This window comes from Melitaea cinxia, chromosome 15, assembly GCF_905220565.1.
Source record: "Melitaea cinxia chromosome 15, ilMelCinx1.1, whole genome shotgun sequence".
Lineage (NCBI taxonomy): Eukaryota > Metazoa > Arthropoda > Insecta > Lepidoptera > Nymphalidae > Melitaea > Melitaea cinxia.
The window spans coordinates 8,948,752-8,968,468 of record NC_059408.1 but is presented as its reverse complement, the minus strand read 5'-3'; the positions used below and the strand labels follow the sequence as shown (position 1 = coordinate 8,968,468).

Genomic DNA, 19,717 nt, shown 5'->3' with positions numbered 1-19,717 from the left:
ACACCAGAAGCATCGCAAGCGCGTTGCCGACCAAATCCCCAATCCTCCCCAGAAGCCAGGAGAAGTTTACTGTTGCTCCTTACAACTTTTAGAATCATATTTGCGAATAGAAATATCTCATAAATATAGTAGAATTAACTGTTAAAATGAATAAAAAGTATACCAAAAACTTTTATCTGTTGGATACCGTCATCCGTTAAATAGCGTTACCCACAACTGGTGAAACGCGCCCTAGGTGTTATTCATTCATTCATTCAATTTAATGAATGAACTTTTTATTAAATTTTTCGAAAACGTTAGCAAGGCCGTTTAGTTAAATGTGAATTAATAAAAATAAACAATTTTAAGTCGGCTTTGTACACTATACGTACTGAACATGAAAATTCGTAATCAACTATTTTCATACACTAACATTTCAAAATAAATTTTAAGCAAAAAAAAAAAAAAAAAACGACAATCAAATTTCACAACAAATTTACCGGTAGTAAAATATTATACATTCGTCAACGATTACAAATTGTTTTTAAATTCATGTTTATAAAATTTGAAGGTATCTTAATAAAATAACGACATCGGCTTTGACAACTCAAATTAGTTGAAACATTATTTGGAATTATGATTTCTACGTGACATTGGCGAAATCATATGTGCCTATTTGGCATAATTGAAAGTCATTTAAACCTGAAGAAGAAGAAGAATTATGATTGAAATTATTGAGTTATACCAAATCTGTGCCAGTGATGGTTACTTTAGGACTTAGGTAAAGCTTTTCTAACCTATTATTGTCTTTTATTTAGGTCACATTAAGAAATTTAAATTCATTATTGTTTCTTCTAGAAATTAACTAACTACGTATTTTGTTGACTTTAGCTGTGCATGATATTTTGTGAAGGTTTGAAATGATATAAACGTTTATATAAGTATTTTCTTATTTTTCAGTTTCCATCCCAAGGTTGCCTGGAAGAAAAGGCTTTTTGTACTTTTTCTTATTTTTGTAATTAATTTTAATGTTTTTTTTCCTGATGGTTTCTGGTTTATAAAAAATATCTACAATTCTATTCTATTCTCATTTTGTTACAAAATTTATATCTCATGGCATGAGTTATGATAATAATGTGTTCGCTTATTATTTATTTAAACTATATTAAATATAATTATATGTTATATAATATAAATATCTGTAAATAAATTAAAGTGGTTGCTGAATCGTCGATAATTCTGTATGCAGTATAACCTCAGCGGTATGTTTGACCGCAGGTAGCGCGGGTGCGGGCGCGGGTGCGGGTGCGAGAGCAGCCATGGCGGGCTGATGGAAGCGGGCTGGTGGTCGCCGTCACCGTCGGCCTCGCCGCCGCCGCCGCCCCGCGCCCCGCCGCCGCGCTGCCGATGCAGACCACTCTCCAACAGCTACAATTGTTTGCCTCACTATGGTAATATTTTTTATTATCTCATTTGTATTATAAATCTAATCTGACCATGTTCACCCAAAAAAATCTTGTACAGTATAGATTTATTTTCATGAAATTAATACATTGAAAATTAAATAAATTACAACGATGACACCTAAATATATTTTCGAACTACAATAAATCAAAAATATGATGATTGAAGAAGCAACGGTTACCAGAAAACAGTATCGATGTATATGTATTCATATAAACATAGCCTCATGGAAATGATAAATGATATGGAAAAGAATAGCATATCTACTTAACCCTTTTCTACCATGTATTACTAACGTGCAAATAAGTGTATTGTTAAATCTCTCAAGACGGATGGCCAGATCTGGAAGATGAGTCAACGGGTGGCGCTCTGCGGGAAAGAGAGCTTCGATCTCTACACCGAACCGTGCCCGCACTGCGTCGCCGAGAGCTCGACACTCGTGCTATCAAACATCACTTCTATCCTGAAGGTGGATGGGGGTAAGATTCCAGTATTTATCAGTAAATAATTTAATAATATAAAGTTATAAAGTCTGTATCAAGACAACAATATGTTAAAAAATACTTAACCAGAAGAATAACTAAAACATTTTCCTTGTTCACACGAATGAAAAAAATAATAATTAGATAGCGACTTGACACAAAATGCCACTAATAAATATTAAACAAACTACAAGCAATATCTACAATTACATTTCGGACATATTAAGTTGCGAGGACAAAGAAACTTAACATATATTTTCGACTGTTAAGATGTTATTGTTATTTGTAAAGTAACTCGATGCTGACGGCATCTGAAAACATGACAGTCAACAATTTGTCTCGGAACTGGAGGGCCTAATTTTCGTGTCACGCATTCTCTTCAACATTTTCGCAGGCATCCTATCGATCGTTCGTTGAGATAAACGATGTTATTATTTAAGATCTTATTTGCTTTGTTTTGTTCGTGGCGTCAAATGGTGGCACGTCGTTAAAAGCTCAAGGTTTTTATTTTCTTTTCATACATTGTTTAGGCTGTACCTTGTTAATGTATAATAATAGTTATGCACTCTATATTTCAATTATTATTATAGAATAAATTATATTTTGTTTGAAAATTTTACACCAACTAAAATAAATAATCAATAACAATGTGACAGCCTGGAACAACCTAAGGGGTCCTATATACTATACGCTCGCTATTACTCATACGCTCATGCTGTTGAAATTTGCTACCATGAATATAGTCAAAACCCTTAAAAGTGCAGTCCCTTCAAAAAGAAGCTCACCAGCGCTATAAGAGCTCGGGTGTAGCCGTATTATTGCCGGCGACTGTTTACAATTTATTCTAGTGTAATTTAGATAACTTACCGCAGGTACATTAACTGAAAACAATTATATATCCCTTAAAAAGAGAATATTTGCTACCGAAAGTGAAAGGTTTTTGTTGCCATTTAGCCCCGAAATGGTTTAACTAATAAAGTTCCGGTTTTCGGTAAAACGCTTAAGTGATAGACGCTTTGTGAAGGTTTTTAGGGAGATGCTTAATTAATTAAAATGTTCTTAGATAATTAGTATATTTCTTAAAATGAGTTAAGCCGCCAGGAGAACATTTTATGTCAAGAGTGATGACAGAGCCATTTCAGTTAAAATATCAAAGTATTTCATAACTCAAAGACACAAAAATGACTGAAATTAACTTGTACAGTCTAGGGTAGCAAATTAAAATCCCAGCGGATCTCAGGTTTTCGATCTTCAGCCTCGTGATAAAGGATTAAAAAATTAATCATAAAAATATATAATCTTTTTAAATTGTTAATCTCTTTAACCGAGTATTTCGTTTTTTTTTTTGATGTAAAACTTCTTTACGCATGCTTGACTTGGGGAGTAAGCTGTTGAATGTGTGACGAGAATGTTACGAAAAGCGTGATCGGGAGAGGCGAACGGAAGTTGAGAGAAGGATATAAGTTAGATGGCGCTAAAGAAGTTTTACTTCAGTCGTGTGGTCTAAAGAACACTTGTTTTTTTTCATTTTTCTATCGCCTAATATTATGTAAAATATTCTTATGAAAAGTTAATCGCTTACAAACACCACCATATTACTACGAAATCATAAATGTACTATAATCGTATTACCTATGTCTAATTTATAAATATATGTTAAGGCACATGTTTCTAATATCTGTACGCTTAAGTAACCTGTAAATGTTTGGTTGAAATAAAGAATTTATTTATTTCTTTATTTAATTACGATTTAATAATGTACGAGTGTGTCCTATAAATCTAGCTGGATCGTGTGTGGCGCTGCCTTCCTCGCGCACTTACTGTCAACCGGACTACAGTTAGCGTACGGAGCGTTACATGTGTATGCACTTCGCCACCTCGGCCCTGCCGCCGACCACGCCGGTGAGTTATCACATTGATTTGTGTGTGTGCTGGCTTTTGTAATTACATTAGAGATTCATTTTCAAATACACATAATCATACGCATCATATTTGCTTTTATGAAAACTCCAATAAACAAATATTTTAAAGAGTATAAAAATAAAATCAGTGATATTAGATAGTAAGTAATATTTGTTCTATATTCTCTTGTAGTATGTGTAATATATTTTACAACGTATATGATATGTATGATGATGTATATTTTGAGTGACTTGTGGAGTCTAGGTTTTATGCCAAATATATGAATAATAATGTTTAAAATCGGATTTTTGCTCACATAAGACGCTTTTTCAAATTTATATTTTCTAACAATTTACTGCAACAGTTTATCTATGTTTAATTTCCGGCAAGACAGCAGACTAATATAATATGTCCAGTAGAACCGTTATCGTCTATCAAGTATAACCGTAGAGGATACGAGTACATCCAGACGCGATGAATCACGCAAAATTCGGTCATGCCACCAACTTTAATAATATTTAATTTTTGGATGGAAAGATATTGATCTCGATGCACATCGGTTTCATTTTCGTCGCATTTTGATACCTATTAGATTGGAATTATGAATAAGAAAATTATAAATGAAAGAAAAAAAAAATCTTTCTCGAAACCTAAAATAATCTCAATATGGTTAAGTATTATAATATTAGTAAGTAGGTACTATAACGATATACGAAAAGTGGTGAAATTGATTTTTTGATAAATTTATTATGAGATAGATTAACTCCACCTGTTTTGCAAGTTATAAATAACTCAAAGTAATACACAAACTTTTTTTAAATTTTGACGTAATAGTGGTATGTTAACTTCAGGCTTACAAAAGATATTTTCGTACTAATTACAGAATTTATATTCCCATTAGTTTTAACACATACAGACATATATAGGCGCAAGCCCATATACTCTAATATTTTATTTAACAAAACAAACAGTTACTCATGTTAATCAGAACTATACTCGTACAATGTACATTAAAAAAGTAAAAAAAAAAAAACATGTAAAATGTATACAAATAAATAAATAACCCATGTTAATGTTCATCTTCTGTATTTCTTAAAAAAATATACCATTCAACATACTATTTATTTAAGACAATGCTTATCTTTGCAACATGGTATTGACGATGGAATTGTTTTTATTTATACTCGTAATGATTAATAAATAGTTGTTATAATAATTATCGTAATTCGCTTTCTAAATCTAACTAGTCTGGCCATAAATACTGTAACATAAAAACTTTTTTTTTTTTTAACTTTTTAATTATTTCGAAATTAAAACACGTATATGGTAAAACCGGGAGAGATGCCGCAGTGGGATAGATGCCTCATGTTCAAAAAACCTAACATCCCGAACTCACAAATAAAAATTAATCGCATAAGTAGGAGTCGAAGAGACCCCGTACCTCGGATATCCACAGATATTCGTGTGGCAAGGATGTGTTTGGATCGTGTGTGTAATTTTCTCCGTGGCGAAATTTAAAAACACGTCAAAGTTTTAAAGGTTAGTATTTAAGGTTGTATAATTTTATAAATAGTAATAAATTCCGTTATATTTTTTATCACGTCTATATACTGGGTCATTGAGTCTGCATATAGTTGTAAATAGATGCTATTTTGTTTATAATTTATTTAAAAAATACGTGGGCATCTATCCCAAACACAAAGGACAGTTGCCCTGATTTTTTGTGTTATAGGTGCTCCTATCTATCCCTTCATTCACCATATACAGAGTAAGTTTATATGTATAATTTTTTTTTGTGTCTGTTATATTTTTTTATGTATTTAGGTATATTTATGTTTGGATGTTTTACTGATTCTAGCAGAACTATGCCACGAAAATATAAAAAGAAAGGAAGAAATACGAGCTCGAGTATGTTCTTGGACTATAGAAAACCTACAGTCAGCTTTCGATGAGAAAGTATGATTGTGCAATGTGCATGTTGACACTTGATATGAATATTTTAGACCAAAAATTAAGAATTTATACTTTTGTTGAATAAATGCTTGTAAAATTTAATTAAATTTATATATATATATATATATATATATATATATATATATATATATATATATATATATATATATTTATAGTATAATCTGTGTGATATAAAAATTATATTCTAATTATAACAATTAAAAGATATAAAAAAACACAAAAATTTTTTCATTGCTATGGCCCATGTTTCTTGGACACAATCGATGTTTTAGGAGTAGCCTAACCTAACATTTGGTTTTTGGTTTTTCGTTTACACGGTTTAAAGGGCTATCTACCCTACTCACTATTTTCATGGTGAGGCAACTATCCATATAGGTAGGCATCTATCCTCAAAAAAAGGGTTCACGAAAAGCTAATTTCTGCTTAATCTGCATTGGTTAGGTTGAAAAAAAATAGTCATAATTCAACATAAAGGATTGAGCTAGCTACATTAATAAAAATTATTCGTATAAAAATCATATTTTTAAAATTAGGTGGCTATTTCAAAAAGTGAGGCATATATCCCGGTTTTACCCTATTATTTTAAAAACTTATTTAGATTTTGCGACATTTCACATATTTTTTCGTATTCATTATTTATCAAATTACAATATGGAATGGGGTGTTAAAGAAAATAGGATTGCAGTGGTCGCCTTGCACAAAGTGGGTATGGAGCCGTCGATCATATTCCAGACACTTTAAAAGCTTGGTATCAGCCGTATGTTCGTATGTCGTATTATCGAAGACCAGAAAAGATCGGGGCGGCCGCGTGTTGTTAGCACTACAAAGGCTGTTAATGCTGTTAAAGCAAGAATTTGTCGAAACCCTAATAGGAAGCAAAAAATCTTATCGCGAGAAATGAAGATTCCCGCTAGGACTCTGTCACGAATTATAAAACAAGACCTGAAGCTTGGTGCTTATCGCCGATATACGGGACATGCCCTAAATCAATCTTTACAATTAAAGAGAGTGGATCGATCAAAACACCTTCTGTCGCGATACGCATGTGAAAGGTACAGAAATATCCTCTTTACCGATGAAAAAATTTTCACGATTGAAGAACACTACAATAAGCAAAATGATAAAGTGTACGCTCACAGTTCTAAAGAGGCTGCTTAAGTTGTTGGAAAGGTACAACGTGGTCATCATCCTGCGTCAGTGAAGGAGTGAAAGCTTCAGCCAAAGTGTATCAAGATACAGTCTTGGATCATGTTGTGAAACCTCTCAGCAATACACTTTTTAAAAATATACCGTGGATTTTCCAGCAGGACTCTGCACTGGTCACAAGGCACGAACTACCCAAGCCTGGCTTAAAACCAACGTTTCGGACTTTATAAAAGTTGAAGACTCAACCCAAACCCAGACCTCAACCCTTTAGACTTCAAATTATAGTCAGATTTAGAGGACATGGCCTGCTCTAAATGACACGGCGACATTGAGTCTCTTAAAAAATCTTTGGAGCAAGCAGTGGCGAAATTTCCCTTGGAAACAGTGCATTCATAGATTCGTGGCCAAGCAGATTAAACGTGGCCATTTCGAATAGAATATTTTTTTTATTTTTCGCTGAGACGTTAATAAATATGTAGGTATAAATTTTAATAATATTACATTATTTCATTTAAAAAAATGCATTTTCATTTGTAACAGAACTTATGGCTGGACTAGATATACAAATAAAAGGCGGTCTCCTTCTGCGAAGAGGTAATGACGGTACCCTCTTCATACAGTGATTACCGTCCTATTTCCATTGTCCCGTTCCTCTCTAAAGTTTTAGAACGAATTTTATACCACCAACTTTAGTGTTTCTGTTGTTCAAACAACCTTCTAAATCGTTTTCAATCCGGCTTCAGAGCGGGTCATAAGTACGACTACCGCTTTGGTCAAGATTACTGATGACATCAGACAGGCTATGGACGGCCGGAAACTCACGGTTTTGACGTTACTAGACTTTAGTAATGCCCTCATCACGGTAGACTTTGACATTCTGCTGGCGGTTCTTAATTCTCTTAACTTATCTTCATCGGTAATTGGCTGGTTTCATAGCTATTTATACGGTCGCCGTCAGCGGGTTCGAGTTCAGGACTCATATTCTGATTGGCTGACCGTCAATGCCGGTGTACCTCAAGGAGGCGTTCTATCGCCTCTGCTATTTTCAGCTTTTATTAATAATGTAACTTCCCGTATTTCTTCTCTCTACCACTTGTATGCAGACGATCTACAGATTTATGCGCATTCTAGGTTAAATGATATTCACCATACAATTAACTCAATTAACTCCGACTTAAGTGAAATTGTTAATTGGAGTAACTCATTTTGGTCTAAAAGTAAATCCTGTGAAAAGTCAAGCTATTATTATTGGCAGCCACCATTTGATTCGTCGTTTGGATCACTCTCTTTTGCCATCAGTTATATTTAACAACAATGTTATTCCTTATAGTTCTGAAGTAAAAAATCTAGGTATTATTTTTGACCAAAATTTGACCTGGAATTCACAGATTATGGAAATTAGTCGTAAAATGTTTACTGCTATTAGTTCCATTCGTAGGTTACGAAATCTTTTGCCAATTCCCACCAAGATTGCGTTGGCACAATCCATCCTTCTTCCTATTCTCGACTATGCCGACACCTGTTATCTCGACCTCAGGGAAGATCAATTAAATAAACTCGAGCGTATTCAAAACCTTTCTATTCGCTTCATATTTGGACTTAGGAAATATGACCACATTTCTGAGTTTCGCAAAAAGCTCGGGTGGCTCCCAATTCGACGTCGCCGGAATACTCACATTCTTTCACTTCTCTACTGCGTACTGTTTAATCCAAAGACGCCTTCCTATTTAAAAGAGCGCTTTGAGCTATCAAACTGTCACGATCGGTCTCTTCGATCGGATAATAATCTTATTCTTAAAATTCCTTCTCATACTCCTTCTTTTTATACTAACTCTTTTTCGGTACAAGCTGTTCGGTTGTGGAATGCTTTACCCGTAAATATAAGGCGGGCACAATCACTAGACACTTTTAAAAGTTACTTAAAGAAACACTATTTAAACTTATGAGTCACATTATAAGTTTATAAATTTAATTTACTACAAATATATATTACTGACAATGACTTTAGCCGGTCCTTCCTCTCTTCTGTCGTATGTATATTCGTATTTTCATATTCTTTATATATTATGTTTATATATATTTGATATATATATATTTATGTATGTATGTATATGTATATATATATGTGTGTGTAATGTGTATATGTATGTATATTTACGTATTATATGTATATATTATGTATGTACACCTCCATGCCGTCTAATTCTTTAGTCATGTCCTTATCATGCTAGAGGTTGTCTGGAAGAGATCGCTCTTTTAGCGATAAGACCGCCTTTTGTACATGTCTATATTTAACCGACTTCCAAAAAGGAGGAGGTTCTCAATTCGACTGTATTTTTTTTTTTTTTTTTATGTATGTTACATCAGAACTTTTGACCGGGTAGACCGATTTCGACAAATTTTGTTTTAATCGAAAGGTGGTGTGTGCCAATTGGTCCCATTTAAATTTATTTGAGATCTAACAACTGCTTTTCGAGTTATATCTAATAATGCGTTTTTACTTGACGCTTTTTTCGTCGACCTACGTTGTATTATACCGTATAACTTTTTACTGGATGTACCGATTTAGATATTTTTTTTTGTTGGAAAGGGGATATCCCTAGTTTGGTACCGTGATAAGAAAACCAGGATCTGATGATGGTATCCCAGAGAAATCGAGGGAAACTCTCGAAAATCCGTAATAACTTTTTACTGGTTGTACCGATTTTAATAATTTTTAATTTAATCGAAAGCTGATGTTTATTATGTGGTCACATGTAAATTTTATCGAGATCTGATAACTACTTTTGGAGTAATCTTTGATAACGCGTAGTTGCTTGACTATTTTTTCGTCGATCTACGTTGTATTACTTGTCGATACAATTGAAGTCGGTTTTTTTCGTTTGCGAGCAAACACAATTATTTCTTTTACGGTGTAAAATTTTTCTCTGATAGTGTACAATAAAGAGTATTTGTATTGTATTGTATTGTATTGTATTGACGCAGAAGGAGGCCGCGGAACAGGCCAGGGAGAATGACGTCTCCGTTGACCGTAGGCTACTTTTATTTTAGAGATTTATTTATTTTATAACTCAGGGAACTGAACAATCACTTTTTTGATAAATTGCACGCGGAAGAAGTCGCGGCCACAGCTAGTTTGACATAAAGGAAGAATGACGTCTTGTAATGATTGTGTTTAAGTTTACCAACCAAACGTCTCGGTTTATTTTGAGATATTTTATTAGAAAGACAATTCCACTCTCATTTTCAGTCAAAATTTGTTATTTTACCTAAGCCTCACAATTTCAAGTTGTTATAGTTAAAACCTATACAGTAAGGAATTGGGTCCAAATTGGATTGAGTCGAAGCCTGAACAAACGCTTGTATAAAGTATCCCGAGGCTGCTATTGATAATAAAAGCCATTAATGTCACCTAAATAAACTTCTCAAACGCGTAAAAATTATAATGCTGGGTGTTTGGGCAAAATGATATATAAACTTGATTTAAAATCAACATACAAGAATAGGTCTTTTAATTTGAATGCGCTTTGATTTTTCTGTAAAATAAAAGGTTAAAATATTCTTTTGATAAAAACCCGATTTTTCGTATTAATTCTGGAGCATCGAACCGATAGAAATTGCACCAATAAGCGTTTTTATATTCGTTTGTCGTAAGACATGGATAATGTTATAAGGAATATTTTGTTCCTGTTTAGTATTTATACTTACCCATGTTTTTATCATAGAGTTAGTAACAGAACGTAGTAAATATTGTTTTCGAATATCTTCAATATTCTATAGCGTTTTTGTTTCTGTTTCGCAACGTTCACACATTGTACTGACAATATCAAATGAATTGTTGCATGTTGGTTTTGTTTTTCTTATTATCTTCCTTCGTATACTATATCGCAGGTAAAATTTAAATAATATATTGTTATAGACATAGTACGAGCAAAGTCATTAAACAAAATTAATGACTTCAAACAAAGACAATCAAAATTCGATAAAACAAAATTACCGATCCCTAATTAATTAAAGATAACGTCCACCCTGGCGCGAGAACACTGAACAGGGTTGACTTATTGAATTAATTTCATAAGATTCACGACCTGTGCTGAATATTAAGAAGTTGAAGGGTTTTCAGTTATAAATTGTTCGATAGGACAAAAGCAAAGGTAACAAATTTAACTCTATATTTGCTTTGAATCGTTAATTGGAAACTGAACATAAACGAAATAAAATCATCTTTAGGGTATAAATATTACAAGTTCCTTTGATATTTTAATAGCAACGTCTTTGTAAACGAGTTAAATAAAGTAGTAAAATAAAGCAGATGAATATAATTTAGTAATTTTTTAATTTAATTGTTACAAATTTGTAGTAATGTCTGATTTATTATTGTGATATTAACCATAAACAAAAATATCATGTATATATGTTTTATGTTTTAAGAACTTCTAACGATTTTTTAATAGTTGTTTTTTAATTAATGTAAGGTTTAAATATTTATTAATATTGAATAAATAACACATGAATTACATATTATGAAATATGGCCAGAATGACTCAGAGCTTATAATAATGTTTTATATTATATTAAATTTTGGTAAGACGAATAAATATTATAAGAATAAAAAATATCTTAATTCATACTATTACCCGCGTTTTGGGTAAACTATTAAAGCAAGATTATCCGACCTCATATTGTATTCAAATGTACTAATCCGTCGTTTAAGTGTAAGCGCGTAAGTACATGTGGAATAATAAATGATACTATCGCACAACAAAGCAACCGTATTAATTATAAGATATAACGACGTCTCACCGCCATTGTGTTAAATGAAATCCAAGAGAAATATCTCAGTTACTTCGTACAAGACTAATATTTACTATCGATTCAATTTTAACCGCTTCACAGCTCACCACAACGTAATTAAAATTTGTCGTTAAGTTTTGCAAATAAAAATTAAAAAGGAAAATGTAAAAAAATCATCAGAATGTAAGTTTTGACTTGTTTAATTATGACTAGCCTCAGGGAAGGTGAGCACCTTGATATGAGATTCGTTGCTAAGTGCTGAAAGAAAAATATCTGTTCACACACGATAAAGTCAGCTTTTCATGACATACTACTGAATTCCGACAAGCTCGTCAAAACTATTTGTTATAAATCGAGACGTTATTCGTTTTGGTTTTTTTTATAAACCAAGAAAACATTCTGTGCTAGAATTTTTGTGAAATTTGTATATCATAGTTGCCTTTCTGCTGGTCATACTTTTTCACAATATTCACTTTGGTTTTGTAAGCAATGCCAGCCAATAGGCAAGATTTTTCTTGTGAAAGCCAGTTCCGCTCCTTGTCTAGCAAGACATGCTGACTATTTTTATGAGATAGTGAGATTTACTGAACAAATAAACACTTTGTTTATCCTTCTGCCTCATATCACTTATGAATACGTCTTTTACGCGATATTCATGTTCATCTCACTGTAAGTTTTTGGGTTTAAATTACAAATAGAGGGTAAGTATACGAGGTTAAAGCGAAGCGGAAGAGTAAGGGGATATGAGAAGTCACTATTTCTATTTTTAGTACTTACCAGATCCGATACCAGAACCTCATCGTCTAAGTCTGAGATTGGTGAATTATCGCAGTCCATTGCTGGACATAGGCCTTAACAAGTTCGCGCCAAAAATGGCGTGAACTCATGTTTTGCTCATAGTAGTGCAGATTACAATCGCGAATTTGTCACAAATTTTTAATTTTAACACAAATTATTTGTGTCTAAATTGGAATCTGAATTGGTTCGAAACGAGTTCGAATAAAATTGTTTTAAAAATAATTCCTAAAAAAAATCACATCAGTTTATTTTTTGATAATATTTTTAGATGAATTAAAATCGCGCTTGAAAGTAATTTATTTATTATTATATGTTAATTTGAAAATGCCAAAACTCATTTACTTGTCATTTAGTTTGGGCCGGCGCTCTCTGTGTTGGAGTGTCGCGAGCTGCAGGCGCCCTCGTAGCTGCAAGGAGGAAATCGCCACGACTCGCTGCGCTGATCGGAGGACTGCTGTTACCTCTAGCTTGCCTATTTACTTCATTTGCTACACAGCTTCATCAAATTTTATTAAGCTATGGTAAGTACATATAATGCTGTACCGTTTCTTTTGTTCATCGATATTAATCTTATATGTATATATAGAAAATTATGTCTTAAAAGTTTCATAAATAACAAGATAAACCACGAAGTACGATCGAACAAAAAAATTAAAATTAAAATAAATTCTACTAATTATATTATATATTATTTTTAATGAATTTCTTTAAATACAAAGATTATTCATAGAATTTCGGCAGTTACTTGAAATTACACATATTTTTAGGTGTGGTCTTAGGAGTGGGATGTGGATTAGTACGAGAGGCGGCTGGACTCGTTCTCGGCACGTACTTCAGGCGTCGTCGCCAGTTCGTGGAATTAGTAGCTCATGCTGGCGGCGGCGTTGGCATCGCACTTTTCAGCGTTGCATACAAAGAAGCTGTTGGGTGAGTACTTAGCTTTTAGTTCAAATTTGTATAAAAAAAGTGCATAATAATATGCTGATGCTATGTCTGAACTCCAAATATTCATTTTTATTATACTACTAGGTTTGCAAACAAGCGTACGCTTACCTTTTGGTAAGCAGTTACCGGAGCCTAGATGCCTGGAACAACATCGCAAAGCAAGCATCGTAAGCTCGTTGTCGACCCAACCCAGGACTCAGGCCACCTTACTCACCACAGGAATACAACATTACTTGAGAACAGTATTTGGCTGTGAACTTTGAAACTTTTCATTTCCTTGAATTATAATTGAAAAGAGAGATATCTTACGAAAATTTTATATTTAAGTGTAATGTAAGTTTTTTTTTTTTGTACAGGAAACTAGGCTGGAGGTTAGGTCTGCAAGCGGTGACTGGTGTATTAGTTTTAGCATTTTTTCTAAGTGCTGCGTATCGCAGTGCTTCTCTCTATCACCCGCAACGAAGAGCTATTCTTCACCTCAAAAACCAACGTCGAAAGGTTTGGTCGAATGATATTTTATTACACAAAACAGTTTATAGCTTGAAAGAAAGATAAAAAATAGTGATATATACAAATAGAAAAAGATATATAATCATTTGTTTATTACTTTAATGATTGTATAGAGAGGCGGTATAATGTCGTCTTTTAAATATGGTGCTGTGTTTTATTCAAAAAGACCTGATCATCGTCCAAGTGTCAAGCGTAAAATTAAACTTAATTTTTTTGTATTATATCATCTTAGGTTCTTTCAATGTATTTCCCTTGAAATATTAATTTCAATATTAATTATATCTATGTTTTCACGAAGGTTAAAGAGAAGAAAGTCATGAAAACGCCCCCATTTATTGATTTAAGTCCTCTACAGTCGCGGTCCGCTAAAGTACTATTATTAGCAGCTGGGTTAGCAGCTTTTGGACTCTATACTCCTGTCTTTTTTTTGGTAAGTGATTGCACAAATTTAAGTATTACAAATTTTTGAATATTAATAATTTTATATAAATATATATACATATTTATTTATGTTTATTATATCTTATAAAAGATTTCCACCTATACATATATTGACTCATCGCGATATCTCTGGGTTGCGGGGGCGTTAACAATGGATAATTCCCGTTTTTAAACTATAGCTCCTATCGTTTCCAAATTTGGTAGGAATCTCCTATATATGATGTAAAAATGATCAATGAGCGGATTTTATGATAACTCATCCCCAATAAGGATTGCAGGGGTGGGAGTTTGTTTTTCGGGCAGGACAACTTCTGCCGGCTACTGATATCTGTCCGAGCTTTTGTATCTATATATATAAAAATGAATATTTGTCTGTATGTCCCGTATAGACTGTAAACTATGCATTTGATCCACAAAGCCCACAAAGGTTTCTGAGTTGGTACGATAAAAAAAAGCGCAGTAACACGCGCAGGGTACAACTAGTTTATCTATAATATATATAAACGCGAAAGGTCATTCATCACGAAATCTCCGAAACTTTAACACCTACAAACTTGAAATTTGGCAGGTAGGCTCCTTATAAGACGTAGGCATCCGCTAAGAACGGATTTTACGAAACTCGACCCCTAAGAGGGTGAAATGGGGGTTGCAAGTTTGTATAAACGTCCTATGATTTTGGAGTAAGAGACTTGAAATTTAAAATCTGTGCTCTATATCATCTATAGAAGGTGTTCAAATAATATATCTTTAGAAATCAACTCCCTTTTGGGGTTGAATCGGGGGATGGTAAGTTGACTCACTCATCACGAAATCTCCGAAACTATAACACCTACAAACTTGAAATTTGGCAGGAAAGCTCCTTATAGAGTGTAAACATCCGCTAAGAACGGATTTTACGAAATTCAACCCCTAAGGGAATAAAACGGGGGTTGGAAGTTTGTATGAAAGTCCCATGATTTTGAAGTAAGAGACTTGAAATTTAAAATGTATGCCTTATAGATAATGAGAAGGTGTCCAAATAATCTATCTTTAGAAATCAACTCCCTTTTGGGGTTAAAACGGGGGATGGTAGGTTTACTCACTCACCACGAAATCTCCGAAACTATAACACCTAAAAACTTGAAATTTGGCAGATAGACTCCTTATAGGGCGTAAACATTCGCTAAGAACGGGTTTTACGAAATTCGACCCCTAGAGGGTTAAAACGGGGGTTGGAAGTTTGTATGAAAGTCCTATGTTTTTGAAGTAAACGACTTGAAATTTAAAATGTATGCTACATAGATGGTGAGGAGGTCTCTAAACAATGTATCTTTAGAAATCAACTCCCTTTCGGGGTTAAAACGGGGGATGGTACATTGACTCATTCATCACGAAATCTCCGAAACTATAACAGCTACAAATTTGACGTTTGATAGGTAGGTTCCTTATAGAGCGTAAACATCCGCTAAGAACAAATTTTATGAAACTCGACCCTTAAGGGGATAAAACGGGGGTTGGAAGTTTGTACGAAAGTCCTATGTTTTTGAAGTAAGAGACTTGAAATTTAAAGTGTATGCTCTATAGATGGTAAGGAGGTGTCCAAATAATGTATATTTAGAAATCAACTCCTTTTTGGGGTTAAAACGGGGGTTCGTAGGTTGACTCACTGATCACGAAATCTCCAAAACTATAACACTTACAAACTTGAAATTTAGCAGGTAGGCTCCTTATAAAGCGTAGACATCCGATAAGAACGAATTTTACGAAACTCGACCCCTAAGAGAGTAAAACGGGGGTTGGAAGTTTGTATGAAAGTCCTATGTTTTTGAAGTAAGCTACTTGAAATTTAAAATGTATACTCTATAGATGGTGAAGAGGTATCCAAATAATGTATCTTTAGAAATAAATTCTCTTTTGGGGTTAAAACAGGGGATGGTAGATTGACTCATTCATCACGAAATCTCCGAAACTATAAGAGCTACAAATTTGATATTTGACAGGTAGGTTCCTTATAAGGCGTAGACATCTATTAAGAACTGATTTTACGAAACTCGATCCTTAAAGGGGTAAAACGGGGGTTGGAAGTTTGTATGAAAGTCCTATGTTTTTGAAGTAAGAGACTTGAAATTTAAAATGTATGCTCAATAGATGATGAGAAAGTATACAAATAATGTATCTTTAAAAATAACCTCCCTTTTGGGGTTGAAACGGGGGATGGTACATTGACTCATTCATCACGAAATCCCCGAAACTATAACAGCTACAAATTTGATATTTGATAGGTAGGTTCCTTATAGAGCGTAAACATCCGCTAAGAACAAATTTTACGAAACTCGACCCCTAAGGGGTAAGGGGTAAAACGGGGGTTGGAAATTTGTATGAAAGTCCTATGTTTTTGAAGTAAGAGACTTGAAATTTAAAATGTGTGTATCCTCTATAGATGGTAAGAAGATGTCCAAATAATGCGTCGAAATATATATATAAAAGAGAAAGGTCAATGACTCACTCATCACGAAAACTCAAAAACCGTTGGATGGTCCTCCATCCATCCAGAATGGACAAAGATGAAATTTAGCAGGGAGGTAGATTATAGTTAGTAGACGTCCGCTAAGAACGGATTTTGCGATATTCCACCGCTAAGAGGGTTTAATTGGGGTTGATAGTTTGTATGAAACATATACAGCAGCTATAAGTTCGCCTGATAGGTTATTTATACTGCAGCCTGAAAATAAAACTAAAAATGTGATGTATAGAGAGGTTTTATAAAAATAACTATTAAATTATACTAAATTGTGCCTTTTAAAAAGTTACTCAGTGTGATAAGCATTTCAAGTGACTGAAATACAAATAATAATTTGTGTTAAACATCTTGAATGCATATCTTCATAGCCACGCGGACGTAGTCGCGGGCAACAGTTAGCGTATTAAAAAACAAAGTCCCCAAAAGTGTATGTGATCGATTCCCTTAAAATCTACTGAACGGATTTTCATGTGGTTTCACCAATGGAGAGATGATAATAGCTTCAAAAGGAAGGTTTACGGAACGGCTAAGCCGATTTTGATGAAAGTTTGCCGGGAAAACTTTGTGACACACTGATTTCAACGCGGGCGAAGCCGCGGGCACAGCTAGTATACATATAAACTAGCTGACCCGGCAAACGTTGTCTTGCCGCTAAACGCTATTTAAAAATAGGGGTTGATGGTAGAGGGTTGAAAATTTAGGGTTGTATGTATTTTTTTAAAGTAGTATCATAAAAAAATAGAAATTAAAAATTTTTTCTAAAAAATAAAAAAAAAAATTTAGGGGTGGACTACCCCTAACATTTAGGGGGATGAAAAATAGATGTTGGCCGATTCTCATAGATACCGGATAAGCACAAAAAATTTCATCAAAATCGGTCAAGCCGTTTCGGAGGAGTATGGCAACGAAAACTGTGACACGAGAATTTTATGTATTAGATATTTCATATAACATATTACATCAATACATCGTACATTTATAAAAATATTCTTATTTAATTTATAAAATGTTATAATATTATATATATATATTTATTTACTCTGTGTGGCTACGGTAATAAGAATATAGGCTCTCTTCCTGGGGGTGTCGTAAGAGGCGACTAAGGGATAACATAATTCCACTACCACCTTGGAACTAAAAAAACCATCCAACTGCTGGCTTTGAAATACACAGGCCGAAGACGGGCAGCGTCAAAGTGCGACAAAGACAGCCCTGCGGTCACCAACCTGCCTGCCCAGCGTGGTGGCTATGGACAAAACACATGAGTTCATGCCATTTTTGGCGTTAGCTTGTGGATGCCTATGTCCAGCTGTGGACTGCGATAAGCTGAAATGATGATGATGATTTATTTATTACAAGCATATCCGCATATACCCGTAGTAAACTGCGTATATATAAAATAGCTAAATAATTATTTACTGCTAAAATTCCTATTGTTACAGGCCTTTCAAGGGTTTCAAGAAGGATTAGAAGAAAGTGCATTAGTTTTACTTCAAACTTTTCTGGGATTTGCTGCAGTACTAGGTTGTGCTGGTTTTGGGCTTGTCTTAGTCCGACCGTCAGCCCAGTGCCTTGTTTCAAAGCAATACTTATGTCAAACGGCAATGTTGGGAATAGGTAATTTTATTATTCCACTTGATACCAATTGTTACAAAACATACAATTAAAATAACACAATTAAAATAATACAGTCAAAATAATATAAATTTACAGGTATTTCCATGCTCGCTTTAAGCAGTGTTGAAGGCTATCACGGATATGTACTTTTTGCATGGATGTACGGCTTATGTTTAGGAGGATTTTTATATTCAATGAAGATGCTAACAATGGAGCGAGTTCGGGGAAGACATTTTACAAAAGTTTGGAGTAAGTTCTACCAATAATAGTTCAATGTTTGCATATTGATTAAATTGAAAACTAATTTAATTTTACCAGGTTTTGTCCAAGGAGCAGAAGCCATTCCTGTAATAGTGGGAGTGCCAATGACAGGTTACATCAACCAGCAAGCGCCGAGAGCAGGATTCTACTTTTCAACAGCAGCCACATTAGCTGGAGCGTTGCTGTTATTCTTTGTAGGTTTCTCAAAAAGGGAACCAGAACCTCCACCGCCAATTACGGCTCCTACAATATCAGAAGTGTGTTTATGTGTGACACCACCCCCTCGATGTGAACCGGCTTGGTGTGCATGCAGTGCTGGTGGAGCAACTGCTTATTGCGCGTGGCCAGGACCTACATGCTCTTCTCGTTTACCAAAATCACTTTCATATGCTGCGCCACTTAATCGCACTTGCTGTACTCCACATTATCCAGAGTGTTGTCGTCGAGCGGCGTTGTTACGTCCGTCGCGTAGTGTTCCCGAAGGACTTGCTCGACGCGGAAGTACATTCAGCCGTTCTGGATCTTGTAGAGCACCATGCCATCGTCGTGAACATCATCTTATAGAACAGATCACTACATCTGTATAAGTCAACTTTACCTTAACATATTTTTGAGTGATATCTATAAAAATTGTACGAGTGATTTAACGTTAGGTACTAATGTATAATATAATATAATTGTATATATTTTGTCAGTAGTCATTTGTAATTAAAGTCAATGTGATAGAATAGGAAAGCAATAAGGATTAATATTGCGAGATTCCGAACCTCGAGTAAATAAAAAGAAACTTGTCCTACATTTTTACAAAACGTTTATTTCGGCCTCTAAATTAGAAATACGTAGGTGTCTTCCGTGGGTCTACGTAAAGTAAAACAAGATCAGTTTTCTACATTATATTTATTTT

The 19,717-nt window shown here is 34.1% G+C and overlaps 1 protein-coding gene across 1 annotated transcript; it reads left to right on the top strand.

Moving 5' to 3' along the window:
• Positions 1-1,309: 1,309 nt before the first annotated feature.
• Positions 1,310-19,430, top strand: LOC123660450 (monocarboxylate transporter 4-like). Its single transcript, XM_045595531.1, has 10 exons — positions 1,310-1,430; positions 1,772-1,922; positions 3,709-3,827; positions 12,893-13,060; positions 13,307-13,466; positions 13,841-13,982; positions 14,293-14,424; positions 18,378-18,552; positions 18,649-18,801; positions 18,871-19,430. The coding sequence occupies exons 1-10, from the start codon at positions 1,310-1,312 to the stop codon at positions 19,398-19,400; spliced, it is 1,851 nt and encodes a 616-aa protein (XP_045451487.1). The 3' UTR covers positions 19,401-19,430.
• Positions 19,431-19,717: the final 287 nt, after the last annotated feature.